Source organism: Volvox carteri (genome assembly GCF_000143455.1).
Source record: "Volvox carteri f. nagariensis unplaced genomic scaffold VOLCAscaffold_79, whole genome shotgun sequence".
In the NCBI taxonomy this organism is placed as follows: domain Eukaryota; kingdom Viridiplantae; phylum Chlorophyta; class Chlorophyceae; order Chlamydomonadales; family Volvocaceae; genus Volvox; species Volvox carteri.
Genome location: NW_003307622.1, coordinates 498,174 through 525,653, shown reverse-complemented (window position 1 = coordinate 525,653; position 27,480 = coordinate 498,174). Strand labels below are relative to the sequence as shown.

At 57.2% G+C, this 27,480-nt stretch overlaps 5 protein-coding genes across 5 annotated transcripts in view; 3 read left to right on the top strand and 2 right to left on the bottom strand.

The window, feature by feature from the left end:
- VOLCADRAFT_107822 (uncharacterized protein) overlaps positions 1-4,391 on the top strand; it is a 10,012-nt gene extending 5,621 nt beyond the window's left edge. The window contains exons 5-8 of the mRNA XM_002957781.1: positions 399-438; positions 1,013-1,129; positions 1,228-1,389; positions 2,470-4,391. Of these exons, the coding sequence (XP_002957827.1) occupies positions 399-438; positions 1,013-1,129; positions 1,228-1,389; positions 2,470-2,703 (553 nt within the window). The 3' untranslated portion in view covers positions 2,704-4,391. The remainder of the gene's footprint in view (positions 1-398; positions 439-1,012; positions 1,130-1,227; positions 1,390-2,469) is intronic.
- Positions 4,392-4,626: 235 nt separating this feature from the next.
- VOLCADRAFT_107821 (uncharacterized protein) lies at positions 4,627-8,554 on the bottom strand. Its single transcript, XM_002957759.1, has 6 exons — positions 8,184-8,554; positions 7,758-7,879; positions 7,298-7,407; positions 6,676-6,906; positions 5,929-6,068; positions 4,627-5,497 (listed from the first exon to the last, which is right to left on the bottom strand). Exons 1-6 carry the CDS (start codon positions 8,266-8,268, stop codon positions 4,893-4,895), a joined length of 1,293 nt encoding a protein of 430 aa, XP_002957805.1. The 5' UTR covers positions 8,269-8,554; the 3' UTR covers positions 4,627-4,892.
- Positions 8,555-9,915: 1,361 nt separating this feature from the next.
- VOLCADRAFT_98943 (uncharacterized protein) lies at positions 9,916-22,978 on the bottom strand (the record flags this gene model as incomplete). Its single annotated transcript, XM_002957758.1, has 19 exons — positions 9,916-9,951; positions 10,470-10,661; positions 11,079-11,280; positions 11,636-12,353; positions 12,736-12,964; positions 13,248-13,366; positions 13,773-13,967; positions 15,871-15,983; positions 16,115-16,386; positions 16,863-16,997; positions 17,028-17,423; positions 18,383-18,849; positions 19,243-19,573; positions 19,935-20,124; positions 20,406-20,649; positions 20,855-21,017; positions 21,356-21,534; positions 22,230-22,347; positions 22,859-22,978. The coding sequence occupies 19 exons, from the start codon at positions 22,976-22,978 to the stop codon at positions 9,916-9,918; spliced, it is 4,419 nt and encodes a 1,472-aa protein (XP_002957804.1).
- Positions 22,979-24,810: 1,832 nt separating this feature from the next.
- On the top strand, positions 24,811-24,990 carry VOLCADRAFT_47615 (uncharacterized protein; the record flags this gene model as incomplete). The annotated part of the gene is made up of 1 exon (XM_002957780.1): positions 24,811-24,990. A coding segment is annotated over one exon (180 nt), but the record flags the coding sequence as incomplete, so codon positions are not given.
- A 1,603-nt stretch (positions 24,991-26,593) lies between these two features.
- VOLCADRAFT_98941 (uncharacterized protein) overlaps positions 26,594-27,480 on the top strand; it is a gene marked incomplete at both ends in the record, with an annotated part of 3,963 nt that continues 3,076 nt past the window's right edge. Inside the window, 2 exons of the mRNA XM_002957779.1 lie at positions 26,594-26,870; positions 27,134-27,264. Of these exons, the coding sequence (XP_002957825.1) occupies positions 26,594-26,870; positions 27,134-27,264 (408 nt within the window). The remainder of the gene's footprint in view (positions 26,871-27,133; positions 27,265-27,480) is intronic.

Below are 27,480 nucleotides of genomic sequence, written 5' to 3'. Positions count from 1 at the left end.
TCACCACCACCGCCACCTCCACCTTCACCACCACCGCCACCTCCACCTTCACCACCACCGCCACCTCCACCTTCACCACCACCGCCACCTCCACCTTCACCTCCACCGTCGTCCACCCCGCAACCCCCTCCATCGCCACCTTCCCCATCACCACCAACTGTGAACAGGAAATCCCGCCCACCCCCACCATCTTCCTCTCCTCCCCCACCTACCCCTCCTCCCCCACCTACCCCTCCTCCCCCTTCTTCCCCACCGCACCCCCCGCCTCCCACATCCCCAAGGACGCCACGGCGATCTCGTGCACCGCCCCCACCTCCCCCTTCGCCGGAACCCTCCCCGCCCCCGCCACGGCTTCCCCCTCCCTCCTCGCCCCCGCCTCCACAACTTTCAACGTCTAGCGTCTTATGGGCCACTTCGGCAGATAGCGGCCAACAAAAGGTGCGTTGCCTGCTATACATATATACGCTATTTATATGAGCTATACACATATTTATGAGCTTATGGCAATAGCAGCTGACTTCACATGCGTGCGCCATCTCGGTGCATGTGCTAAAGCGGTACACAGCTGCTGTTGCTGCTGTGAGACCTTTTGCGCGAAGTGATACCGTATTATAATAATGTATGTGGTTGTCTGCCTGCTGCCTGATATACCCTGGACACAGAATACATGCGATACATGTTTTTTCACTTAGGGCTGTTGGTGTCAACCTCTCGTCGGGCAGGGTCTTGTAGCAGCAGCAGCTGACCCCGCGCGCGTGCCGTCAATACCTGACCTCTCCGTCACCGCCCGCCGGCCACGTCGGCCTGCAGCCGGCCTGTTGCCCTGCCAATACTCTACCTGCCTAGCTACCTGCCCTCCTGGCTGGCTGCCTGGTCATCAAGAGCATCACATTAGTGATTCTATCTGCCAGCCGCCATCGACCAGCAGGCCGCCGTAATACACCCGTACATACATACACTCAGACATACGTACATGGTATTGTTGTGCTAATTTGGTGCTGCCTGCCTGCAGGGATCAAGTGACCCGGCCTTCAAGGTGGTCGGGGCGCCCATCAAACAAGTGCTCAGACTCACCAGCTGCAATGAGCGGCCATCCGCGGCCCTAGGCTACTCACCGTCCACCAAGAAGGTGCGTGTGTGGACTTTTCTATCATGCACCCATATTTTTTTATTACTTGTTTCCGTCTTCTGATCGGAGTCTATCCCCAATGCCACTTCTGTTTGCAGGGTGCACCTGCTCCAATCGTGGCCGTGGGCTTCGAGGGCAACCCGGCTAAGACGGTTGCCGAAACACAGAGTGTGGGCATATACTTCGTGTACCTTGGGGCGCTCAATCCGATCATCACGAGAGTGACATTGCTCGTCGTACCTAGAGGTGGAACAGCCAAGGTGGGTGCAGCGCCTAAGTACGGCCACCGTACACGCCGTACGTCCATCGTGCATTAACACCGTACAAGCACCATACAACAAAACACCGTTGCGTGCGAACAGGGCCTGAAACCCTGCTGCATGTAAATGCAATCATGTTCTTACATGCGCATCTGTGTTCCTTATTCTTACGCATGTATGCATGTCGTCTGGTTTAACATTGGTGGTTGCTATAAGGTTGGGCGTGTGTTAACGCGCCGACATGGGCTTGGGTTGTACAAAGCAGCTGGTTGGGGCGGAGCTGAGGAGCAGCCGTTCTTGATCTCGTATGTAGCCAAGTATGATGTGTGGGACAGGGGACCGTATGTTCACGCGTGGCCGTATGTATGTTGTTATAGGGTGGTTAAGCTTCACCAGCGGCCCCCTTTCCCGAGGCAGTTCCCTGCTCTCCCCTGCGAGAGGGGCACCCTAATCCATTCACCCCATCCGACTTCAGAATGTATTCGTTGGGTTCAGCAACTCACCACCAGCATCCAACCAAATCTAGCGGATCAACGGCGCCTCAACTTAGTTCCTGGTCAGCTCGCAAGTTGATATTATCACGTCCTACACCGTCCATAACATGGAGGGCCACCATGTATGTATGTATGTATGTATGTATGTATGTATGTATGTATGTATTGGCCGTTAACGAAAGGGCCTTGCTAAGAGGCACCAAAGTGAACCCGTCTTACCAGGGCTCCAGGCAACTGCAAAATCCAACTAGGTTTATAACAAGAAGAAGCGAAATCTGTTGTACCACCACCACACACAGCGCTAAGCAACAAGAGGCCCTCCCATGCTGTCCGTTACATGAAAGAGCAGACCTTAAGCAATGTACAATAGTCCGTGTGTGTGTGTGTGTGTGTGTGTGTGTGTGTGTGTGACAAGTCGCTGAGCATTTACTTTCTGACTGTATGTTGTGTGAACGTCATGCCTTTTCCAAGCGCCACGCATCCCCCCAAGCATGCGACGCATCCCCAGCCGCGCATGAATCAAAGGCACGCACATATCCAACCATCCATGCACGTATTGTACACTTTATGTTGGGACGACCTGCAGGTGGCTGTTCCCATCTTCGTCGCGACCACGGACCCGGCCCCGGCCTACAATTGCCCGGGCCTCACGTACTTCACGTTCTCTGCGAGCTTTCTTGCTTCGCGGTCCTCTGCGCTGACTGCGGCAGGCTTCTCCACTGCTACGGTGGTAGGCGCGCAGTTTGACTTCAATGGCACACCGGTGGATACGATTGATAGGCTGGCGGTCGTGGCGGCTGTGGGCCTTATCTTGGCCTAGTAAATGTTCAGCGCTGATTGAGTATGGCGACTCCTGGCGACCAAGCAAGCACATGCGATCATGTCATTAACTTAATTGCATGGTTAGTAAGCACCCGACTGATGACTTCCAAGCTAACACATTATTATGAGCACTCGTTCGAATTTGCGGACACCCAGTTGAAACTTTTTCCTTACAGCTTCTCAATTGTGGTTGGCTGTTGTGGTGTTCTTGTTTCCACACCGCGCGCTCAATATATATAGTCGTCCTTGAGATGAGTTCATGCATAGCGCCCATGTATTGTATTCACACAACCTGCTTGTAAGTGTAGTTATAGAAGTCAGCTCCCGTCGTGACCTCCATTACTAATTAGCGCTGTCTCAGCATAAAGAATCGGGGCCAACATATGCCGTTTGACCATACATATGTATTACGGCATGCATGCCGTAAGCGCATGTACGGTCAAACACAGAACCCATGGATCCAGGAAACCCATGCATATATGAACATGGTTACGTACGAGCTCGCTGAAGCTTGTAACATCCATCCATCCATCCAGATATGAACAGCGGCTGATAACTGTGGCTGGCATTTGGACATGTATCCTTTCCACCGCGGTCGACTCCGACTCCGGGAGAGCTGCTGAGTTGTCTTATTAAGCAAGCTGTTGCAGAAATGTGGGTTCGCCGCAATCCCGTATCAAATTTGCATAATTTGCCTGGTTCCTTCTTTCTCCCTTTGGAAGTGGCCTTTCCGACGTATTTATTGTAATTTATGTCATCATATGCCTATTTGCGCACGCGCGTTGCTTGACCACGTGGCGTCTTTTCTGTTTTAGCCATGCACGATGCGCATGTACGGAGGAATGCATCGATGCGTAATCGCTTCGAGCTGCTAATTGCCTCCCTACTGCTTTCATAGACCTCATAAACCTGGCGGAAAATGAAGTAAGGCAAAGTCGCAGTCCATGCATGGCGTACCTGCTGTTAAGTAAAAACATTTACATGACTCGGTAGCTATAGGTGCTGCCTAGCTAGCAGGTGTACCTGCGTCGGCTGATTGGCTTTTATCCATTATGCTTTTGTTCTCTTGATCGGTCGGCAAACTGGTGCGTCGAGTGTGATTCCATCGATATTCAGCATGTCACGAATAGGATGTAACAATCTGCTGCTGGGCTGGGTGCCTGCATGCGTACGTGTAGCCGGCGGCGGCTGCTTAAATAATAGTGCTCACGATGTCGATTTTTACTCTACGCATGCATGCATGATACAACGACTAGGGGTGGCTACCGAGCAACGAGCTCAGCGAGAGACCCTTCTGCACGTATTTGTACGTGGTTAGGGCCAAACTGGAAAATTTGTGCATCTGTCCTTCATTCATTCATTGGTCCCTGTGCACTTGTGCACTACACATATGCCACGATTCCGACATGAAGTAGTGGATTACGATGGACAGAGAGCAAGCAAGACTGGCCCACCTGTTACGTAGCATTACGTAGCTTATACACTCGCCTCCACACAAGTGGCGGTCGTAGTTGGCAAGTGTCCTTGTTTCCTTGTGTATATTGTTTGGGTACTAGAATTTTGCGTTGAAATGTCCCTATACCTAAATTGTGGTTTCTAGGCTCTTGGGCCTCTGCTAGCTCGTATGGGCACTCGTTACACCTCTCTGCAGCTGGGTAACGCAACCGAGGTGTAACACATACATACACACGCACATATGTGATGTTCCAACAGCAGCTTGTGCCTCCGCGCGCGCTTCCTAGGCCTTTCACATCTCATTCGAGGTTTGCGCCCCCGAGGGATCCTTATGCTCCTATTTGCATGTGTGCTTGTTATCGGCCGCTGTTCCTGTTCTGTACGCAACACGTGCGATAGTGTATGGATGGGCCATGAGATCCTGCGTCGTACGTCTGTACGCCAAAAAGATTGGGGAGCATCTATAAACCATTCATTTTCAGTCCTATCTATTATACCATGGCAAGATCTATATAGACCATTCTGTATCACGAACCCATGTAGGATTTTTTTTTCGGTCATAACTATCATAGCAACAAACATTAGTTTGTCAGTGGCGGCATTAACAATCAATGGTATCTCCGTAACCCCCCTCATGTGCAAGGAACGAAGCATATCAGTCAGTCGAGAAAGAGATGAGCGACAGGAGCTATTTGCACCAACTCCACACCCAAAGGAAATCACGAGTCCTAGTCAAAAGAAAGGCCCAGTGAAGCTGGGGCCCTGTAAATCGCCATCGCCGCTCTCAACATCACTGTCGCAATCATCGCTGCTAACGTATTCGTGCATGCTAGTGGTTCCACCACCGGCACCATCCTTCCCCTCTGCCTCCGTTCCCTCCGCAGCAGCACCTGTTGGCCGTGCGCTTCCTCCCGCCGCGGTTGCCGCCGCCATGCTACCGAGCGAACCTTTCCCCTCCTGGCGCACTCCCGCATCCTCATTCGCATCCACGCAACCCTCATCATCATCATCATCATCATCGTCACCACTGTCGTACACAAGGCCCAGCAGTCCTCCGCCTGTGCCGCCGCCGCCGCTGCTACCGTAATCTGTGCCCTCCCTGGCGGCTTCCTTAGGGAGGCTGCCGTTCTGCGCCTCCAGGTGCTGCTGATGCTGTTGCTGCTGCTGTTGTTGTTGTTGTTGTTGACCGTCGTGTTGGTCTTCCTGTTCTCGTCGTCCTTCTTCCTTGTCATTATCGCACTGCTGCTCATTACGCTGTTGTTGATGCTTGTGATGGTGTTGTCGATTCAACGAGCCCGAAAGATCCGTCGTACGCAAGGCACCCGTGGGAGTGGTTACTGGTTTCGGGGCAGGTGACGGCAGAGTGATGGCTGGCGGTGCCCAGCCTAACCTCGGAATACACGGGGCAGACGGAGGTGTCATATGAGAGAAGGGAAACAGGGAAGTGAAAGACTTGCACGAGGGACAATATGTAGGCAGGTGGGGCCACCTGTGGGCAGGTGGGCGTGTGCACAGCACAGCAGTTACCCGGCAGACCACCCCTTTCAAGCCACCACATCTCCTCGAACCCGAATTATTTCCTTTTGCAACATAGGAGCTCCAACTCCAACCCTAAACCCCCACAACAAGACGATCCCCCGCAACTACCACACCGGCCTCGGACACGTCCGGTACCACAAACCACTGCCCTGCCTCTCACCAACCGCCTAACCAACGGCCGTCCAACCGCCAACACCCCGCCAGCATCAACCAAGCCCCGACATCCCACCTCCTATGGTCAGCGGCTCATCACTTCGTGTAGCAGCTGCCACCACCTCCTCATGGCTCATCACGTCATGGCGCCGTGGTGCAGCACAGGCAGGATGACCGGAGCCCTTGCTGCCCCGCCCCGCCGCGGCAGGGGTGCTCCTGCACCGGGGCATCCGTGCCACACACACACACACACACACACCACGCTTCACGTGCTTACACGCACACAAGAGCAATGCAAACGCAGCTTCTTAGTCGGCACATGGCGACACCGCTCCCCTCCTCTGCAGCTTCATTCGTGTGTGGTTCGTCTTTCCCCCTCCTCTGCACGTATGGCGAGAACATACGGTCGGCTCTTCCTTGCTATCAATTTCTCATCACCTCGTTCCTAGGAAAGTGTGGGGCATAGCGACCATGACGCTGCCCCCTCAACGTGACAACTCCAGGAAGAGGGGCGCCTATTGAGCGGTTTTGGTCGTTACCATCCGGAGAGCGTGGGTGGCCGGGATGGCGGGAATAGATGCGGTCCCCGGAAGGGTGCATCAAGGGAGCGGGACGGGATGATGTAGTGAAGATGATGTCGGAAAACTACCTACCTAGCCGCCAAGACTAAAACAACCGCGGAAGAAAAGCAGTAATGCCAAGCCGTAAAGAAGGAAAGGGGGGGTTGTTACAGCAGCACGCGGGACCCCTTCCCCTTCGCCTTCCCCTTCCCCCGTACCGTACAACGACCTTCCAACGGCCCTTCTGCGCAACCCACCCCTACCTGGGTTCCCCAACGCCACGGCCGCCACCCGGCATCCGACCGGCACTCACGGCGCCGTGGCCCCCGGCAAAACTGTTTACCGCTCCTGCGGCTCCTGCTGCTGACGGCGGATAGGCCCCAGCTGGATGCTGCTGACGACCGCCTCCGAAACCTCCGCCTCCACCTGCACCTCCTCCATGTGCTGACGACCAGGCCGCCGCCCCCAGCGCTGAATCCGTCATGTCCTGGTAGCTGGTTCACCGCGGGATCGCACCACCGGATCGCACCACAGCCGGGACAAGTTAGTCCAGGAAGCCAGGAAGGTAAACCAGCCAGACAGCTGGCTAGGCATTTAGGTGGGCACACAGATGAGGTAGACAGGTAGATAGGTTTTATTAGGTCGACGAACAGACAGACCGACAAACAAACAAACAGATAGACGGACAGGGCTGAGGCGCAGGAGAGGATGTGGAGGGGGGAGGAGGTTCATGGTGCAATAGCCAGGCCGCTCGCGATGTGAGCCTGCAGGAATGAGGACCTGCACCGGCAGACCAATTAGGGAGCTCCAGGAAGCCAGCCAGCATCTATCCACACACGGCACAAGTATAGCTGTGGTAATGCATTCGTACGGCATCTTACTCACACGGCCCGGCGCTGCGCAGCCAGCTGCTGCTCGGCCAGTTTGTCCAGGGCCTTCCGATGCACCGGCCCCGCCAGGTGCTGCTGGTACTGCGCCTGACTAGGGAAGTTGGCCTGGCGGAGTTGGTTGGTTGATTGGTGGTTGGAAGTTGGAAGTTGGTTGGGGAGGTTGATGGTTGATGCTGAGCGTGGGGAATGTAGCACTATGCATGCGGGGTTCAGGATGCAAAGAGGCAGGTAATGAAACAGGAGAGAGGCAGCGCAAACCGAAACCGGTAGTTCTCTGTTATGGGGGTTGAGGCACCACTGTCGTGGTTCGCAGTACGACGCGATGCAAGACAGCTTTTCGCAGGCAGCCAGGCAGACAGGCAGGCAAGAAAAAAATCATGGTGATTCCCTGTGTGACATTTTGGTCCGCGCGATTTCTTCCATTAATTCCTTAACCCCTGTGGTGCTTTCCTTACGTTGCAAAGCTCGCAGCGAAACAACTCGGTCGGCTGGGACGCCAGTGCGGAAATCTCTGACAGCTTCGCCACGGCCGCACTACGGCCGGCATTGCCAGAAGCCACACGTTTGGCTGGGGGGGCTGCTTGCGCATGGGCGGAGGAGGGATGGTCATGGGGTCAAGAGACTGCGCGCATATGGGCGGTGGAGGGTGCAGGTGTGCTGGTTGGGTGAGTTGCCGTGCGGGGTTTTCATCCATGGTCGTGGAAGCTGTAGGCTGTTGACTAGTGCAATGGATGGGGCAAGCGGCTTGGGAGTTTTTTGACTTGTGCCACCTTGGATAGCGGCAGTTTGGAGCGCAAGGCAAGACACGCGCAAGCTGGCGATTATGGACAGGGGGCAGTCCAGAAACATGTCAAACGTTTGCTCTATTACATTGTCCTCACCATCATAAGCGCCATACTCGCCGGCTGCCTCGGCAGCTTCCTGTCCCGATGGACCCACGCGGAGGTTTTCAACAAGAACAGCCATTGGTTCGGCATAACAGAAGTGACAGTAGAACGTTCGGTCTGCAAGGAGGCGATGGACTCACATAGCGCTGAGCCTTTTCGGCAATCCGTCGCTGCTCCCTACTCTGAATGGACCGCTGCAGCTGCGCTGCCTGTGCGCTAAGGGAGGTATGCTTTTTATCCATATTAACAACGCACGTAGGACGGGCGGCTTGCGGTCAGTGGTAGTGTCAAGGCATTCCGTGAATGGTGGCCCGTCACAGGTAACCGAATTAATGTGAAGTAGAACGATATATTCTCGGCGTATGGGGAACTACCAGTATTAGGGAACACTAGTACGATGTAATGCTGCTTATAAAAGCAACAGCTCGATGGTGCAACTGACACCGACATGCCTCATCCCGCTTCCCTGTATCCCTTTTCCCTAAGGCCTACAGCGACACATCCTTACAAGCTTTCAAGGCACAGCTTCGCATAACTTGTATGGAATAGCTGTCCATTGCTACCGATGGTTACTTCCCCCATGGACCGCTATTGAGTGGCCTGCTCGACCATGGGTGTGTTTATTAGGATAGACTTTTGCAGAAAACGCATAGGTTTTCTGCAGCGTGCGTCGCTAAGCACAGAGCATCAGGTTCCGCGCGAAGTGCGGTGGTTTCGGAGGCGGCGGTACTGGAGCGGTTGGCGCGGGGATAGAAGCTGTGGATAGTAAAACAGAAGGGACTTTTTCCGTCGAGTTCGTTTACGTACATGCTTGTTTAGGGCTCATTTATTTAGGGAGTCTGCTGAGCCATTGTGGGGCCTCAAACGCTAGGACAACTACAAAGCTTGAAGCAACACGTACCGCCCTAACAGCGCCACAACGGGGAGTTGAAATCGGCAACTACTCGGCCGCCGACAACTGCACATATACACACACATCTCGCCTTGCAGAAGGACACGGAAAACGACTATCATCCACCGTACAAATCCATAGAAGATCAACAACACTCTCACGAATCCAGGATCCAAAGAGCACCTCGCTGTGATTATTGCCCATCTGCGTTAATACTTGAGGAGCACATTGGCCCCTCCCATCAAAGGTCGGCCTGGATTAGAAAGGGCCCCGTCGTCCTAAGGGCTGCCTCCAGCTGCTGCGTAAAACCCTCCACCGTGTCGGTACGGCAGCCGGGAACCCCCATGCCGGCCGCCAGGGCCAGCCAGTCCAGGGAGGGGGTCGATAAGTCGGTGAGGGCCCGCGTTGCGGGGCCCAGGCCAGGTAGTCGTTGGCGAGCAGCTTCCACCTCATGGCGGAAATTTAAGGGTTTAGGAACGCATTGCGAGCAGTGAGAGATTAATGAGGAGTGAAGGGGGGGTAAGGTGGGTGGGAAGAGGGAGAGGTGGATTGGAGTGGGTTGCAGTGGAGTTGTGGGAAGAGGGAGGTGCTATAATACTAGTAAGAGAGGAGAGTTGCTGAGCCGCCAAGGAGTTGCTCTATTGCCGGCACACCTCCTCGAGCAGATAGGTACGTGTATATATAACTCCGTTAACAGCGCCGAACGCAACGGAGCACAGAACCCAATTTGATGTTTTTACAATCAACTTTTAAGGTGGGCAACAAAATCATCCAATCGCACAGGATACGATACGACAAGACAAGACATGCACACATCCTGGTGCTTTCTGATCCTCACTCATCGGGCAGCACACCTTCAGAATGGCGTAGCTGCGGTTGGCGCATATGATGGTGGTGACAGGCAGCTGTTCGCGAGCCTGGCTCCAGAGTGCCTAATCAAACACGACCGTCGCCACCACCATCACCATCGCCGCCGCCACCGGCCCCAAACGCCCGCAGTGGAGCAGTCGCGAGTTGGGGGAGCGTCGGTGGATTCGCATTAAGGGAGGCGTTCGTTCAACAGGGTGGCGAGCATGTCGGGAGGAAGGGGAGGAAGGGGAGGAAGGGGAGGAAGGGGAGGAAGGGGAGGAAGGGGAGAAAGGGGAGAAAGGGGAGAAAGGGGAGGAAGGGGAGGAAGGGGAGGAAGGGGAGGAAGGGGAGGAAGGGGAAAGGTGTGGGATGTGAGGTCCGCGGGATGGTCCATACATGGATTATAGAAATCATGAAAGGGACGTCCATCTGTCCACCCGTCTATCCGCCCGCGCTGTCCGGGCCCAGCACAGGGCAGTCCACAGCTGGGTTCCCTGGGCGGTACGTGAGTACGTACGTACGTACGTGCCGTGACGTACTTGCAAGCTATACATGGCGCTTCCATCGGCTTGCAAGTTGATGACGCGTCGCCGCTGCCGGGTTCCCCGGCTGGTGTTGGCGGCGGCGGCGGCGGCGGCGGGCTGGTCCGCCAGCGCCGCTCCTAGCGCCATGGGCGGTCCGCTGCCGATGGCACCGCCCGTCAGGGTCAGGTGCACGAAGGGTGGACAGCCCTGCGGTTGGATGGATAGAGACACTTCAGTGGCGATGAGAGGAGGATGATGAAAACAGTTTAGAAATTGCCTGAGCCAGGTTTAAACCAAAACACGCAGAAAGAAGCAAGAGCTAGCGAAGCCAAGACTAAAGCACTACGATTAGGAAATTTAAATTTCAAAAGGCCGCTTTCCGTACGTCATTAATCTTTTCTTCTTGACGATGAATGGTGTAGAGTCGGGCAAGGGCGAGGCAAGGATCGCATGCATGTAACGCATGGCATGGCATGTACGGCGTGTACGGAAGCTTTCCTTGGATGCCTCCCAGTACGATGACCCGCTGGTGAGGGACTCGTCCACTACGACTGCCCCCTCCGGCTGCAGCGCCGCCAGTACGGCACACATAGCTGCTGGCGTCAGTCGCCCTGGCGGCGGTACCGCTGGCCTCCGCGGCGGCACGAAGACGCCGCCACAGTTGACCAGCGGCCGTACGGCTGCTGCTGTAGGACCCAGCGCCGCCACCAGGCGGTGCAGTGCCGTGGCGGCGCCCCAGCCCGCGGCCGCCAATGCTGCGGGGTCGAACTCCCACACTGCCGACGGATCGTCATCCCGCTGGGCCACCAACACGCCCGGGGCACCCCTGCGATCGAAAAACAGCCAAGCAACATGCTACCCCTAAGCGCCGTACATCCCATATGTGTCGTACCTAATGTACTACAGATGATGCCGTATTATAGGGGGCTTCGATTTTCTCCTGAAAGGTGATGAAGTGGGAGAAAAAGGAACTGTCTGACGGAGCAGAAGACAGGAGGAGTTCGCGGAAAGCTTCCTGGAAGAAAAAAATGCAATGCTTCGCGTGGTTTAATAACCTGGCTGACCGTCCTACATGCGTGTACGATCTACAGTCTTACATAACCCCTACGACTTATCCTGGTATCCTGGCAACGTGCACCTTCCAACGGGCGGCAAAGCCCTTCCTGGGCGCTGTGACTCACTTGTAGCCAAAATTGGCAACTGGTAACCTGGCATCAACCAGGACGAGGCAGCTGTACCGCGCCAGCTCCGAGGCCGCCTCCTGGGGAAAGTACGGCAGTCGCCGCAGTGCCGGTAGGCCCGCGCCACGATCGACACGAGCGAAGGCTCCTTCGCAGATCAGTACGGCACCAGTGGCGGCGGCGATCTGACCCGCCGCCAGCAGCGCCCCGTCCTCCTCCAAAAGCGCGTCGCCGCCGAGGTACAGCGCCGCTGAGCCAGCGCCACGGCTCTTTGCGCGTAGGAGAGCAGACGCGCAATCGCGAACGAAGGCTTCGGCGGCCGCTTCAGCGCCAGCAGCGTGGGCGGCGGCGGCTGCAGAAGCGGCGGCCGCCGTTGCCCCGTCGGCGGTATCAGTAGAGCCCCTACTCGAGCCCGTGAAGGCGGCGGCAGGGCCGGCAGCGGTGGCAGTAGCACGGCCGGTATCGCTCGTGACGGGGGTCATCGCGGCGGCCAAGTGAATGCTATCGGCAGTTTTGGGCAGAGCCTGCATCTGCAGTGGCGGGGGCGCCGGTGGCAGTGGCGGCGGCGGCTCCCAGCTTAGGTCGTGTGGTACGATAACGGTGACTACACTGCCGCCGACAGGCTTCACCTCTTGTCCAATACCCATCGTCGCGGGCGCGGCACCGAGGGCGACCTCGGCGGTTGTCGGCTCTATAGCCCGTCTTGTGGTATGGCAACCTGAAGTGGGAAAACACGGGAGGAGAAGAAGCTGCTGATATGGAGAGGGGGGGGGGAGTATGGCAACGCTGGACTGTTGGATGCCCATGGAACCGGGGCCTGTCTGTGCTGATGCGCCTCTAGCGTCGGTCCTGGTCAGCTGCAATGCGAGCGCACGGTAGCGGTGGCGGCGGCGCCAGATGGGGCAGTGGCAACCTGCTCATTAATGAGTCCCACCAAGCTCGCCCCCAACATACGTACACGCGTACACGCCGACACACATACATACGAACATGCATGCATGGAGGTACGTACGTACGTGCTCTCGCGTGAGAGTACTAATGTTTGCACCGACGTCTGGCCTAAAGTCCGGCAACTGCAAGCTTTGGACAGGACACGCTACCTGCGCCGCCCAGCGCCGCTTCCAGCGCTGCCGCCATGTCGTACGCGCGGCTGGCGCTGCCTGCTCCAGCGGGAGCCGCGGCGGCGACGTTCACGCCATGGAGACTGACGTCGGCATCCCTTCCGGATCCCGCCACAACCACAGCTCCCGACACAGTCGCTGCCAGCATTTCCAAAGGTGAGTTGAGCGGCGGGTCGTTTGCGCGGTGCCACGTGGCCATATCGCCCACCTGTCGTACATTGTACGGCACAATGATTGTTCTTCCCCGACAGCAAAACTGTCTGTGTAGCACGATTTTCTGTGCGCGACTTTAAGAAAGCTTCTACGACAGGAGCCCAAAGCTATTTAAACATATGTTTGATTGCTTTTATTCTATCGCCAGCAGCCACTTATAGCAGCTGTCGTAACTACCAGGGTTTCCCAATAGCCGCTTTCCTCCAGCTCTCCCCTGAAAAGGTTGAGAACCCCAACTAACCTAGCTACCAGTGTCGCTAACGGGTTGCTGTCCCTACCAGGTTGACCACTGGGCTGCGGGCCCTCCTCGCATTGTGGAGGTTGGCCAGTCCGTTGGCCAGCCCAGGCCCCAGGTGTAGGAGGGTTAGAGCAGGACGGCGTGCGATGCGAGCGTAGCCTGGGGCCCCGTCGTGGATTGAGCAGACGAGGACGCTGATGTCACCTTTCATGTCGCATGTGGAAATGTATTTAATTTTAACAACATGAACATAATCGGGTCTTGTAGCGCTGCTACTAGACCGTGCAAGACCGCCACGCCGTCCTCTCGTCCTGCTCGTCCTGCTCGTCCTGCTGTCGTGCTCATCGAACGATCCTACTCATCCACATCATCCTTCGTAGGCAAGGAAGGACTGCTATGAAGTCACGCGCGTTAGCAACAGGTCCCTTACAATCCAAAGATAAAAAGTGGAAGCGGGCAGTTTGATAGACGTGGAGGCGTGTGTGAGCTAGGGATAATATTTTTCTCGTATCGCTCCCAGCCCCGCGCCCGCGTTCGTTTTACCCTCTACTGCCCTGTGTCGTACCGTCCGCGGCTCCCGTGGCCACGTTCTCTTGCAGGCACAGTATTGGCCGTACGGCAGGCCAGAGTCGGTCCAGCGCCGACACCAGCCACATTTCCGTGGTTCCGGGGTTGGCAAAACACACATCGGCACCGGCTCGCACAGCCGCTAGCAGTAGCGCCTCAGCACCTGTCGTGGGAGTTAAATCCGGTGCTACTACTGCATTCTGTGGTGGTGTCGCGGTTGCCGCAAGGGGGAGGGCGGCTGCTGGCTGCTTTTCGGAATGGCCTGAGAAGTCTAATCGGTGGCTGGTTATATTCGGTGGCATCTCCCGGAAAACTTTGCTGACAGCACCTCCTGTACGGCAACAAAACCGGCAAAGATTGCGGTTTCGTAAACTCCACTTGCTTTGCATAATCCATTTCAGCATCGGACTGGAGTTCACTGCTTTACGCCAAGATGCGGTAGTGCAGCAACACGGGCAGGTGCAGGAGCGCGAACCGATGGCCTCAGTCCCTTAGAGTCCGTGTTGCTTAGTATGGATCCTGACAACAGCAGGTCGCAGAGAAAAGCAGGATGCAACGTGTTGGATACCTATCACCGAAAGCCTAAGAGAAGGGCCGATACCTCAAACTATTTCGGCCTTGGTGGACGGACTTCCTTACTCCTGTACTCCTGTGCTCCAGCGGGTAGCGGATCACAGGACTCTATAGCGGCTGCAAAAACAATCCTCTTATCTATGCTGCGTTTAGATTGTTAAATGGTATTGTAGAAACCCAGTAAACCACATCGCCACACGTCGGTCACATTCCACGGTCACCGCGCCGTTCGGCGGAAACGGTGTAGTACCTTTTTCGGTCTGTCCAGTACAGCCCGCACTCGCGCGTGCAGCCGCGTGCGGCTCTCGGACCGGCCACCGCTCTGAGGGAAGCCGCGGAGATCAACAATCCGCGCCAAAAGCCCCTTACCACGAGACCCTTATCGTCTCAATTATTTGCGGCAAGCCGTGCTGCTTGGGTAAAATAGCCATGGAGCCGCGCAATCCGGTTAGCAGTGAAATGTGTCTCGGGACGATTATTAATATCTCTGGCCCTTCTGCATGCTGTGTGCTTTTCCTCCCGGCATTTCGCTCGTTCTCCTGATCCCCGTCGAACAAGGGCCAGTGGCCGGCCCGTCGGTCCGCCCCGAAACCCCTATACCCACCGGGAGACGGTGTGCCGGAAAACCCCCGTTCAGCAACTATGGAGGCAAAAACCCATTTAGGCTAGGGGCGGCGGAGAAACTGGTTTGACACAGGTCAGGACTTATATAAGCAGTTTAGATGCGAACTTTGCATGGCACTGATTGGCTTTGTTATCCCTTTTTTTCGCCTCCTGGGAAGGGGAGGAAAGGAAACCCATTGCGGCATTGTACCTTGCGTCGCCGCTCTATCACGGCCTCTCTTCACGGCCTTGGGCGGACCACCTTACGTGCGCCATCAACCCATCTCAAGCGTGGGAAGACGTTTGTGCCAAAAAGCAGAGAACACAAGTAGACGGCGAAACGGCAGGCACTTACGCGAGCACCTCAAGGTCGTACGATTGCCTATCCTGGATGCTAACTATCTGTACTGCTTATATTGGAATTAGGCTCTAGGCGATGCGATAGGTCCTATACTCTGCAAGCTATAGCATGAATGGCCTCCCCACTATGCAAGTCACAATGCGCAAAACGCAACAACGTCCCGCAAGCCATGAATCGAGAGAGAGAAAGAGCAATCGGGGGCCAGCTCCGACTTTGCTAGATCCCGCTTCCATCCGGCCACCGACGCTACTGAAAGCTAACGAACAAGCACAGACAGGACAGCGCAAAAACGTCAGTACCATCTTCGGAAATCCGCGTTTGTTATTCGCGAAAATGCGAGATCAACCCACACCACACCACACCACACCACACCACACCACACCACACCACACCACACCACACCATGCATAACTCAGTGGACACCCCTAGAACTCGTACAAAGAAAAAAACTCCTAGTAAAACTCCTGCAACCCTCTCCCTTGGCCCAACCTGCCAATAACCCGTCATACATCTTCGTGCAATGTCGTACATAAGTGCTAAATACATAGCCTCCCCTTACCTGCCGGCTCGCAAGACTCCTGGCTAGCTACTAGGCAAGTTTGAAGTTTTCCAGCAAAATTCAATCCCGGAATGACGCTTCCAACGACACCCTTCATCACATACATCGGATCCCTGAAACAATAGTACGGTACGACAAGGCAGTACGGCACAGCAGTTAGCGTCCCTGCGGCGCCAACTGCGTGAACGACGACGCGGAGCGGAGCCGACTCATCAACGTAGCACCGCCAGGATTGTTGTCGTACCCCAGACCGCCACCGCCACCGCCACCGCCGACGGCGCCGGCAGCGGCAGCGACCGCTCCCGTGGCGGCCGTAACTTGCGGTGTGCTCCCCGTCGCGAACAACAGCCCCGGCGACGGTCCATATCCCCCGGCTCTACTATTCCCGTACAGAGACCCAGGACCGCCTGCTGTTGCTGCAACCACGCGACTTGTGCCGGGAGCTGGCGTTGCCACATGCGGCCGCGGCGCCATACCAGCTGTCGCACTGCTTCCGTAGCTGCCGTACCCTTCGGCCTGCTAGTGGAGAAGGAGGGCGCGGTAGTGAAAAAAGGGGCGGGCCGACAGGAACAAACGATTTTCCCGAGAGCCAGGTTAGTGAGCCCCTAGTGGCCCCAAGTGGGGGCGGGAGTCTGGAGGAGTGGGAAGAGCTCCGAGGGGCGCACACGTGTGTGCAGTAGAAAGCTGTTGTTGGTACATGTGGCGACAGACTAACGACGGTTTAGAAAAAGGAATGGAAATGAAGGCCATCCAGTACTCACGCAGTGCGCCGCGCGGCAAAATATGCCGTAATGAGAAAAGCCCCGGAGCGGGAGATAAATCCCAAACGGAACGACCCATGAAAAGGCCAACGGCCAACCGACATCCACCTTTGAGGACAATAGGCAAAGCTGCTCTGGGGCATACTGGGGCGCACATTTGCTGCCACATTGTGCCTGTTAGCCAGAACTACTCAATTAGTCCTAACGACTAACTACCAACCTCCAACCCACCTGCTGGTATGCTCCTCCTGCACTGGCATAGCCGTTGGCGGGCAACGACCCCGACCCCGACCCCGAGCCCGGGCCGGCGATGTGGTGGTATGTGGGCACCTGCTGCGATACGGAGAAGGGCTGGGGAGGCGGCGACTGCGGGTGCGGGTGGGGATGGGGATGTACGGGCTGCACGGCGCGCGGCGTGGTGTTGTTGGAGTATGAACCTTGGGCGGCGGGGCTTGGGTGGCCGGGGCTTCCGATAGCAGCGGCAGCGGGCGAACCGAGCACGCTGGGTCGGACAGGTCCTGGAGAGAAGACCAGGCCGCTGCCGTTGCCGCTGGAGGCGCCGGCAGTAGCAGGTGCGCCGACGGCGCCACTGATGCTGCTCAGGGAAAGCCGGCCGGGACTCAACTGTCCGTGCGTTCCCAGACTGCCGTACGTAATTGCCCGCAGGGCGTTGTACGACATGCCGCCGCCGCTGGGATCAGCCCATGCCGTCGGAACGCCGCCTTGCTGCTGCTGTTGCTGCTGCTGCTGTTGTTGTGTTGGCGGCGACGGCTGGCTGTGGTGGCGACTCGGCTGTGGCGGAGGCCCAGGGGGGCAGCTCCAACTGTTGGCGTTGCCGCTGCCCCAGCTGGCGGCGCCGCCACCGCTACCGGGCGCTCGCATTGCAGCTGCCGCTACCGCCGCCACCGCCGCCGCCGCCGGCCCGGACTCTCCCGGCAGCTCTGATGAGTGCACCTACGTGATTCGTGTGAAGACAAACTTAAACCCTAAGCAGCGCACAATTTAACGTCCAATAGGGAATCCAGCATCGTAGGTTGCAGCTTTTTATCTCTCAGCTTGGGAATCTCGGCGTTGCATCTCCTTGCTGGTTTGCTTACTCACGCACTCTGATATCATTCCGATAGAGGAGACGTGCTCAGAGCCCAGGCACGGGACATCAAATGCAGGGCGCACTAAGCAATCTATCAAATGCTTGGGGGAGCTGTGCTGTTTTTAGCTGCTGCCGGCCAGGCATGGAGATGACGTTGAAGTAAAAGTTGGAAGGCGGGGAAGGGGGAAACGGGCGGCAAGGTTGTGTCGCCGCCTTCGTGAGCGTCCCCAAGCCGCCTAAAAATAAAGCTAATTATATCATTATATTATATTTTAATGGAGTGTAAGGTTTTGTGGTGTGTAAAGATGTTCTGAATGCCGTACCGCCGGACCGCCGGACCTCCGGGCCACCACTGATGTATCATCCTATCCAACTACAGGACTTAACAGAACGGGAACTCCAACGTCCTGCTTCAGCATCTTGTGGGTTGACCATCATGACCAACATGATATTACTATTTGCAAGAGCAACGCATTCCCTCACTTTCACATTCCAACGCTTTCCCTTCTTTCCTAAAACGTACGCAGGGGATTGCAGCCAGGATGAGAGCGCCTGAGCTAACCTTGTGCAGTCCTGACGGCACAGAAGTACCCCCTGTCCCTGTCCCTCCTCCTCCTCCTCCTCCTCCTCCTGCTGCCATAAAGGTGACCTCGCTGCTCACTCGCGTCAGCTGCTGCACCCGTGGCGGTGCCGCCAGACGGAGCGAAGGACCACCAACGGCAGCGGCGGCAGCCGCTGCAGCTGCGGCGGTCGCGGCACCGAGCCCGGCACCGGCGCTGGCGCATGATGGCGCCGCTGTCGCCGCCGCGGCGGCAGCCGCGGCAGAAGCAAACGCGCCCTGCCCTGCACCAGAGGTGCCGCCGCCGCCGCCCCCGCCGCCGCCGGCGATGCCGTTCATGGCGGCGGCGCTGTAGCTGTTGGCTGTAGCTCCGTTGGGCGTCGGCGGCTGAGCAGCTGTCGACGCGGCTGCCCCCGGCGGCAGAGATCCCGGTCCCTTGCTCGAAGAGACGCCACTGCCCAGGCGTCTAGATCGGACGAAAGCAACGTTGGGGCCGACGGCGCCGGAGGCAGCGTTGCTTCCGTACAGCGGACTGTCTGGCACCCGGCGAGCTCCTCCTGCTGCTGCTCCTGCCACCGCCAATGCAGGATTGATAGCGTCGGCATTAGGTCAGTGGGTTAGTCCGTTAATCGGTGGCCAGCTAGTCGGTTAGTCCGTTGATCGGTTAGTCAGCTAGTCGGTTAGCAAGTCTCCATGTTAGTTTCGACGTTTGCCGATTCGCTCCGAGCCAGAGCGGCGAACAGGCGGTCAGCCCTCTGCAGGAAGTGACCTACTTATTGGAGTTGAGGAGTCATCATTGCCCTCCTGCATATCACGCAGCCTAGAAAAGAGGACATAGGAGGCCGTTACTTGGCCGATATGGCAGTGTGCTTGAGTGGCTGTACACCCTAAGGGCCGGTGCAGCACGGAAAACACGCCTCGGCCACATGCACGCTACACCAGCCACTCGCGCGCTCACAGACCTGCAGCCGATGACCCGTAGTCAGCGTCGTACGACGAGCCGTACCCGGACGAGCCGTTGCCTCGCGCAGATGATGCCGCCGCTGCACCGCTGATGCTCCCGTGGGGCCTCATAAAGCCGGGAACAGGGGGAATGACAGGCCAACCCAGGCGGCCGTTGACCGCCGCCGCCGCCGCGGCGGCGGCGACGGCGGCGGCAGCCGCGCCGCTGCCGTTTCCAGGCTCTACGCCATAGTACGGCGCCGCCGGATCCGCAACCATGAATAGCCCCGGGCCTTCGTCGGGGCCACCTAAGCCAAGACTCAGCGTCTTGCCTTGTACGGCACGGTAGATCTGCAGGGTACGGCGGGTACCGCGCCGTACAACCGTCCAGTCAAGGAATGGTGGGCGGGGAGGATTGCGTCACGTAGACATGTGCGCGCATGCAAAACACACTCTCTCTCACACACACAAGCATCCTTAAGCTGAAACAGTAGCCGCGCGCACATGTTGCAAACTCGTCCCAACTGTGGTTCCTACTGGCATCTCCCAAACTTCCCAACGAGAGAAACCGAAAAGATAACCTCGTACGCCGGTCTTTTTACTGCAAAACTCGGGCCAAGGATTCCACTCGAGCGACATTAACCTCCGAGTCCTAAAGTTCTAGCGCGTGATGCCACAACCGCTCTACCAGATCGGAGTCCTCATGCCGTACCTTCGGCGGTGGCGGCGCAATCTTCTCCCGCGGCGGGGCGTTCGCCGCCAATCGCGCCCACACCGGCACGCGGGGCGCCGCAGCGGCGGCGTCAGCTCCCCCAGCAGACCCAGACACGTGTCCCGTACGAAGACGCGGCTGGCTTCCGCCTCCGCCGCCCCCGCCGCCTTCCCCACCGCCGTGCCCATCGCTGCAAAACGACGGACAAACAGCAGGCCGTCGGCGCATGACGACGTTTAACAGGACTCGGCTGCCGTGTGACGGCTAGCACTCGCCCATGGCCGCAACAACGGCGGGTTGTTGGTGATTGGCGTGCACATCCTTAAGCGCCTGCCGTGTCTTAATTTCCTCCGGCAGTTTATGCTTCTGCAGGTAACAGACCTCGGCCATCCCGGACTACATATCCCAGGGAGGTGCATCCCCATATCATCTTGCCCCTAAGCTTCTTCACTTTTCTGATCCCCAACCTACCCGCCTCTTCGCCCGGTGGCGCTAGCCGGCCGGCCGCCGCCGCCGCCGGTAGCTGACCCCGGCCGGACGCGACCGCCGACGCTATTGGCGCCGCCACCACCTGCACCGCCTCGCCCAGGCCCTGCCGCAGCGGCAACGGCCGAGGCCGGCCCGCCTACCGTACCGGCACCGGGCTGCGTGTAGTACCGCCCGCCAGAGCCGGTGCGTGCAGAACTGCGGTCGCCGTCGTACCCGAGTTGACCTCCTAGGGGCACAGAAGCGGGGCGAACATGCGGCGCAAGGGGAACAGTCATGGGTTCCCATCCACTTTGTCCACATTTCCATAAACAAATCAAGTACAGTAATGTGTTGTACTGTATTGTACTGTATTGTACTATGCCTCGTGACCCACTTCGCGGACGCAGTCGTCGTGTTGGGGTCAGCGACGTCCCTTCCTCCCTCCCCCTCACCGCCAGAGAGGCGCTGCCCCGCACTCCCTGATGCCTGCGACGCCGCTGAACCGGGCAGGTAGCCGCCCTCCCCAGCCCCGGCCGGACCACCATTGCCACCCGGCCCAACCCCCGGCGGCGCCAGCAGCAGCAAACCGTCCTCCTCCTCCTCCTCCTCGTCATCCTGCACCAGCACCACCAGGACCAGCACCACCAGCATCATCGCACGGTCGCATGATCAGCAACTCCAGCAACAAATATACGAAACATGAAGTGGATAGGAATTCCGCCCACTGTTGCAAAGGCCCAAACTTCGGCTGACAAGGTTTGGCTTTCTTCGGTGTTATGATGAAAGACGCCACCCCTAAAGGCTCCCTACACCTTCCGGGCCTCTTTTCCCTTGTTACACTACCGCTCGGTTACCCTCCATAGGACTCTTTCACATCCCCCTCATGCATCCCCCCGCCATGACCCCTTTCCCTAACCCTCCGGTCCCCTTTCCGAACAACCGCCCGGTCGCACTTCGAGAACCATGATAGCCTCCACCACCATCATCATCCCGTTCTCGGCCCCGTCGCCGCCGCCGCCGCCCCCGCCACCATTCGTCGACGCCGTCTCCGCGACCGCCGCTGCCGCGTCATTTGCGTGCGCCAGTGCGGCCACTTTGGCGAGCTTTTTCCGGGACTTAAGGGCAGTGTCCGCTGTAACGGGGTTGAGTAAGTGCCGTGGGACCGGATATTACGTAAAAGGAGTGCAGCGGACTCGAAAGTGGCTCCTGGGGCTTGGAGGAGCAGACGGACGCAGGGAGCAACGTGGGTCTGGAAAGCAGACAAAGGCACACTGCAGGCTCATGCAGTCTGCAAACTGCAACAACACTCCCCCCTTTTCGGGGCCCCGCCGGCGCTCCGTTTCCCTCTTGTCACAAGCCCTTCTGCTGTGCGTTTCCAGAGGCTGCCTTGCTGCTGCCTAATGGTGCGTTCGTGATTTCTGCTTCTTATGCTACTGCGGCGGCGCCGGCGCTAGGCGGCTTCCATTCTTGTCTCTCCATTCTTATGCCCGCGGCCGTTGCCCTGCGAATTGGCGTTGCTAGTGCTGCTGGCCCCTCGCCCGTACCCTCCGTCGCTGCAGCCAGAGTCTATTCGGAGTCTCTTGACGCCGCCTACGTCGCCGCCTGCGCCATGCCACTGCCCTTCTACCTCTTAGCCCCCCCTTGCGAAATTCCTTGGACCCAAGTCCGCGTAACGCGACCCACATCGATCTTGCTTATCGACGCTCAGGACCTGCGGGCCCTCATATAGCCCCTCATTGCGCCACGGCTCACGGGCCCTACAGCCACCCATGCTAGTAACCCCCCCGCATTGCCAAGGGCGGACCGCGCACGTGGGTGACAACTTACATGGCCCTCGCGCTGCCGCTGCTGCCTGGGCCGCTGCTTGCGCTGCCGCCTTGGCGTCCTGCGGGTCCTCCCACTCGTCCATGGGTCCCCCTTTGAGACCCGGAAGGAATAATCGAACCTGTATGGCCGGGGATGAGCAACATATGGTCATGGTGCCGCCCCGTGAGCGGCGAAATTCTTGGGGGATGGTGGGGAAGGTGGGTAGGTTAGCTGTCACGGGCGGGAAGTTGCGGAGCTCGAGGAGGAAGGGAGATTGAGGGATAGATGCCGAACGTTAGGCTGGTCTGGGAGGGGAAGGAAGTATTACTATACGAGCGGGTGTGGGAAGACGGCCATGCGGAAGCAAGAACGCTCGTCGTGTGGAGGTCTACCAGAACCCCCCGTGCGTTTGAATTAGCGTGGTTGGATGTTTAAAGATACAAGTACACTTGAATTTCATGGGTCGTGTCCGTGCGCAAAGCAGATAGATAGGCGTACGCGTTAACAAGAAGCGTCACGGGACGGCGAAGTTTCGGCGCTGTAAGGACTAAGCCTCCAGCACCTCCACGAGACCATGCTCTTTTGCCCACTGTCCATAACCCGTGGAAAAGGAATGTCTGCTTTGTTTTGACGCACAACGGTGGGCGCACCCGTGTCGCCTCTGCAAGCTTAATGCTCCGGGCATTGTAAACATCCAGGTCGTTAATAGATGCCCTGTTCAAGGCAACCGGTGCCGCCTGGCCGGCGCCAATACCTGTGCCGTCTTGCATGACCAACAGCCTATGGGCAAAGGCGTCAACGCCTTTGTTTACTATGTGATTGTACAAGCCATGTAAAGCAGGACATCAATACAGCAGGTCTTAGCGCTGCGGATAGAACTATAATAGATAGGTGGAAGGAAAACGTAAGGCTTGGGTGTTTCTTGCATATAAGTTCCACATGTTTAGAGTGTTGGCTCCCGCATTTATCAGTAAATTGTACTCTGGGAGTTATGCCACGACGTCCGGGCAACCCACGGTGCACCTTCGAGGCAAAAAGGTCCCCAGAGCTGGGTTATGTTTTTGAAGGACTTGTTTGCAGCGTCATTGTTTTTGTTATACTGTATAATAGAGGAGTAAATATCCATACTTCTAGCACTTGGCGACAGCTCTTCAAGAATAGGGCTAAAGTTCAGTAAAACAAGACATCGATTTTCGAGGTCATACGATTATTGTCCATCTATCTCTAGGAAAATCTCTAGGCTTGGCGGACTTGTGAAGCGTACCTCCCGCACGCTGCACATTTCCATCGCCACCCGGCGCAAGCACACGCCGCACCCAGGACCGGCTGTCGAGACATAATCCACTTGAATGACATACGACATACATCCGAGGACCAACACCGGTCCGGGAGGCGCCGCGGCTGGCAAGGGGCAGACGGAGCGCCCCCAAATGGACCACCCATCGACCAAGTACCGCGAAATTGAGATGCCCAACCCGGTCGTCATGCATCGCGCCGGCTCACCTCCACGGCCTACTCTGCCCCGGAGGTCGGAACCGCGCAGTTGGAAGGCGACCGCGCGAGAGCGCATCCCCCTCACGTCAAGCCTGACAGGCGCGTGCGACACCTTGTACTCTGAAAAGCTGCTGTCCAAGCCGGTTGGGAAAATGGATCTTTCATGTCCCGTAAACAACATCCCCCCTCGCTGCTTTGGGGGTGAATACTTCAGGCAGCCTAGGTTCGGTAGGATTTAGGGGAGCAGTGTTTTCTCCGGTTTGGGGTTTTCCATGCGCCAAGTGGAGTGGGTGGGATGGGATGGGAGACAGATTGGGTTTTCAGAAGGCGACACGACAGGCTCAAACAGGGTGAGTAGTACAGGCGGAACTACGTTTACTGCATTCAAGCCGCGAAGCGATGATGGGTAATGTGCTTGCGGTGTGATTGGTCGTGAAAGAGGGAGCGAGTGTGTGTGTGTGTTTGTGTGCGCGCTCCGAAACTGCGATGCGGTGGTGAGAAGGCACGTGTGTGCATTTACGTCTGAAAGAACTACATGCGTCTGCATGTATGTATGCATGCATGCATGCATGTGCTGCGCAGGTCCCGGTCGTGCCGGCAAGCAGGGCACTCTGTTGGGGGTCAGCGGCGGCCGCTACGAGGGCGAGGTGCTGGCGGGACGACCGCACGGAAGAGGAAAGTACTTTGTGAGGAAGGTAGGTGGGGGCGCCGCAGGTGGGGGAGACGCCCCTTCCTCGCCGCGCAGCTCCCGCGCCGGCGGGGGAGTCTCGGGATAAACGTGCAGTGGGATGGAAGGAGACGCATTGCTGGGATTGTTGCCGGGTTCATACGCGTACGCTTTTGGTGGCATTGGCCAACACCCATACATACTGGGGAACTCTGTTCAATTTCTTATGTAAGGATGAAAGAATGCCAGCGTGCAAGAATGCCAGCGTGCAAGAATGCGAAAGTGTAAAGGTGCATGGAAAAGAAATTCATCCGTGGTGTCCGACTGGTCCTTGGTCGGTGCCTTATGACGGCGTCATGGTGGTGGCGACCGTGGTGGGGTGGCCGCGGTGGCCGCTGTAACCTGCAGGAGGGCTTGCCTTCTCAGGATTGGATCCTGCAGTACGACGGCGACTGGATCCAGGGCCGCCGCGAGGGCAACGGCACGCGGTACTACCCCTCGGGGGAGGTGTACAGCGGCGACTGGGTGGCCAATATACGGCACGGTACGGGACGGTACGAATATGCGAATGGCGACATGTACGTGGGGCAGTGGGCGGACGACAAGCGGACTGGAGCGGGGACGTTGTACATGGCCACTGGTGAGTGCGGGCCCGCGGGTGGCGCGTGTATATGTATGTTTATGTGCGTATGTATGTAAATATGTATGTACGTTTGTGTGTGTATATACTGAAAAGAGTGAGGCCAATGAGTCTGAGTCTGTGTAGATTCACCTGGGGGGTTCTGGGAGGTTGGCGAGTGTGCGGTGTGAGGCAGGGGTCGTGGGGGGATTAGGTGGTGCTTCGTGGTGGGATGTGCGGGTATTGTGGGGGCGAGTAGGGGTTGCCGTGCAGAGGGGTGGGGGGCTCGATTGGATCTAGCAGTGTAGCAGCAAGGGCGGGTAGCAGCAGCAGGATGTGTGCGAGTATTCACAAATGCCATACATATGTCTGTGTGTGAGAGAGATACATATGTGTGGAGTATATACATTATGTGTGAGTGAGTGTGGGATGGAATGATTGTGTTAAGGAATTCCTTCATTGGTGCAGCCCAGCGACAGCAGCAGCAACTTGTGCTCGTGTGTATTTCTGCTCGTGTGTGTGTGTGTGTGTGTGTGTCTGTCTGTCTGTCTGTCTGTATGCGCGCACAAGTCGGATGTTGTTCTCCACAGCCCTACGCCGTACATCACTGCGTTACGGCCGGACACATAAAAATCTCCCCTTCATCAAGACTTACACGCACATACACACACAGAAAACAGCTCAGCTTATCAAGATACACGTACAGACGTACACACACACTATGTGTACCTCCTCCTACATATCCGCAAGGCAGTTTCACATAAATGACGTATTTGCCTCAACACACTCACATTAAGACACGGGCGGTTTGTGGTCGCACACACAGGCGACATTTTCATTGGCAACTTTATGTCGGACCGGCGCGAGGGCATGGGCACGCTGTACATGATGTCCCGCCAAAAGAAGTACTTGGCGGAGTACGTACGGGACAGCCCGAAGTGCGGCACAGTGCTGGAAATCGACGACAACGACTTGGCGCCGCTCAAGGTATCGCCGGTTTTGGAGCGAGCTCCAAACTTTGCTTTGCGAAAGGGTCTTGGTTTCGAAGCTGTGTTCCTTGTAGACGATTTCCGCATTTGGGTTCCTTGCTGAGTGCCACAGAGAGTTCGCCGCCGCGATGAGGATCGGGTTCCCAAAACGTGGATTCCGTTTCAGATCCAGATTCCGACCGCCGGGCCGAGCGTGTTTCGTTCCCAAGTACCTATTTTTACAAGTATGCTTTACAAGTTGCAAAAAGTCAGCCAAAAATATAAGAGTTTTCCGTACAACTGGGGGGGGGACTTACGTAAACGCTGAGAGGTTCAGCAGCGGGTTTGGGCGGGGTGTGTGATTGGGTGGGAGCCCTTTGTTTGGGGACGTAGCGGGGCCAGGGGCTGGGGCTAATGAGCAACATCAGCAGTGGTGGTGGTGGTCATTGTGTTCTGGTGGCGGTAGTGATGATAATACATACATACATACATACATACATACATACATACATACATACATACATACATACATACATACATACATACATACATACATACATACATACATACATACATACATACATACATACATACATACATACATACATACATACATACATACATACAACTTTCACTTATGCCACACGCCACCGCGGTTACCGGCCAGGGCCATCTCGCCTCTCTGGCCGCCGCACGCAAGCTGGATGCAGCAGCCGCCGGCGAGGCAATTGCACGCCTGCCACCGCTACAGCTGCTACAGCCTTCCAAGGTGCTAGCAGAGCAGGTGGTGGCTGTACGGCGGGATCGGCAGCAGGGCGGCAGCAAGGCGCTGCGGGCGGTGCAAGCGGCCAGCGGCAACCTCAGCGAGCGCGATATCGAGATGCTGCGCCACAGCTACACACTCATGGCAGCAGGTGGGCCGAGATGGGCTTTTCTCCAACCACCCCTCCTCCTCCCCCTCACCAACATCGAACTCCCCGTTTTCCCTGCGATTGGTTATATTCCTCTGGGCTTGGGAAATGGTTAGCGGGGGGATTTTCTTGGGGGACCGTTTCTTCCCCCCCTTGGGGATTTCTTCTCCAAGTTAACTTCTCCCCCATGTTTTCCGGGGGGAATACCGTCTCTCCATCTTCCTCTCCTTTTTCTCTCTCTCCCTCTCTCTCTCCGTGTCTTCCAGGTGACGGTCCAGAGGTGGGTCTGCTGCCTCACCAGCTCCGCGAGCTGGTGGTGATGGCGGGACTGGATCCAGCCGCACCCTCCACGAGGAGCCTGGTGGAGGAGCTCATGCGGCGCAGAACGGCGAACACGGTAAGGAGGGGAAGGGGGGGGACGTACTGGCGGAGTGGGGGAGAAGGCGGAGAGGCAGGGAAAGAGGAATCACATGCAAGAGAGAAAGGATTATCAATGGGGGGGAAGGGAGGGAGGGGGGCTGCATGGGAGGGGATGAGTTAGGGGGAAGTGCATGGGGGGTTGCATGCATCGGTCTGTCCGGCTGTCCGAACTGGGGCTGGTTGGCTGGCTGGT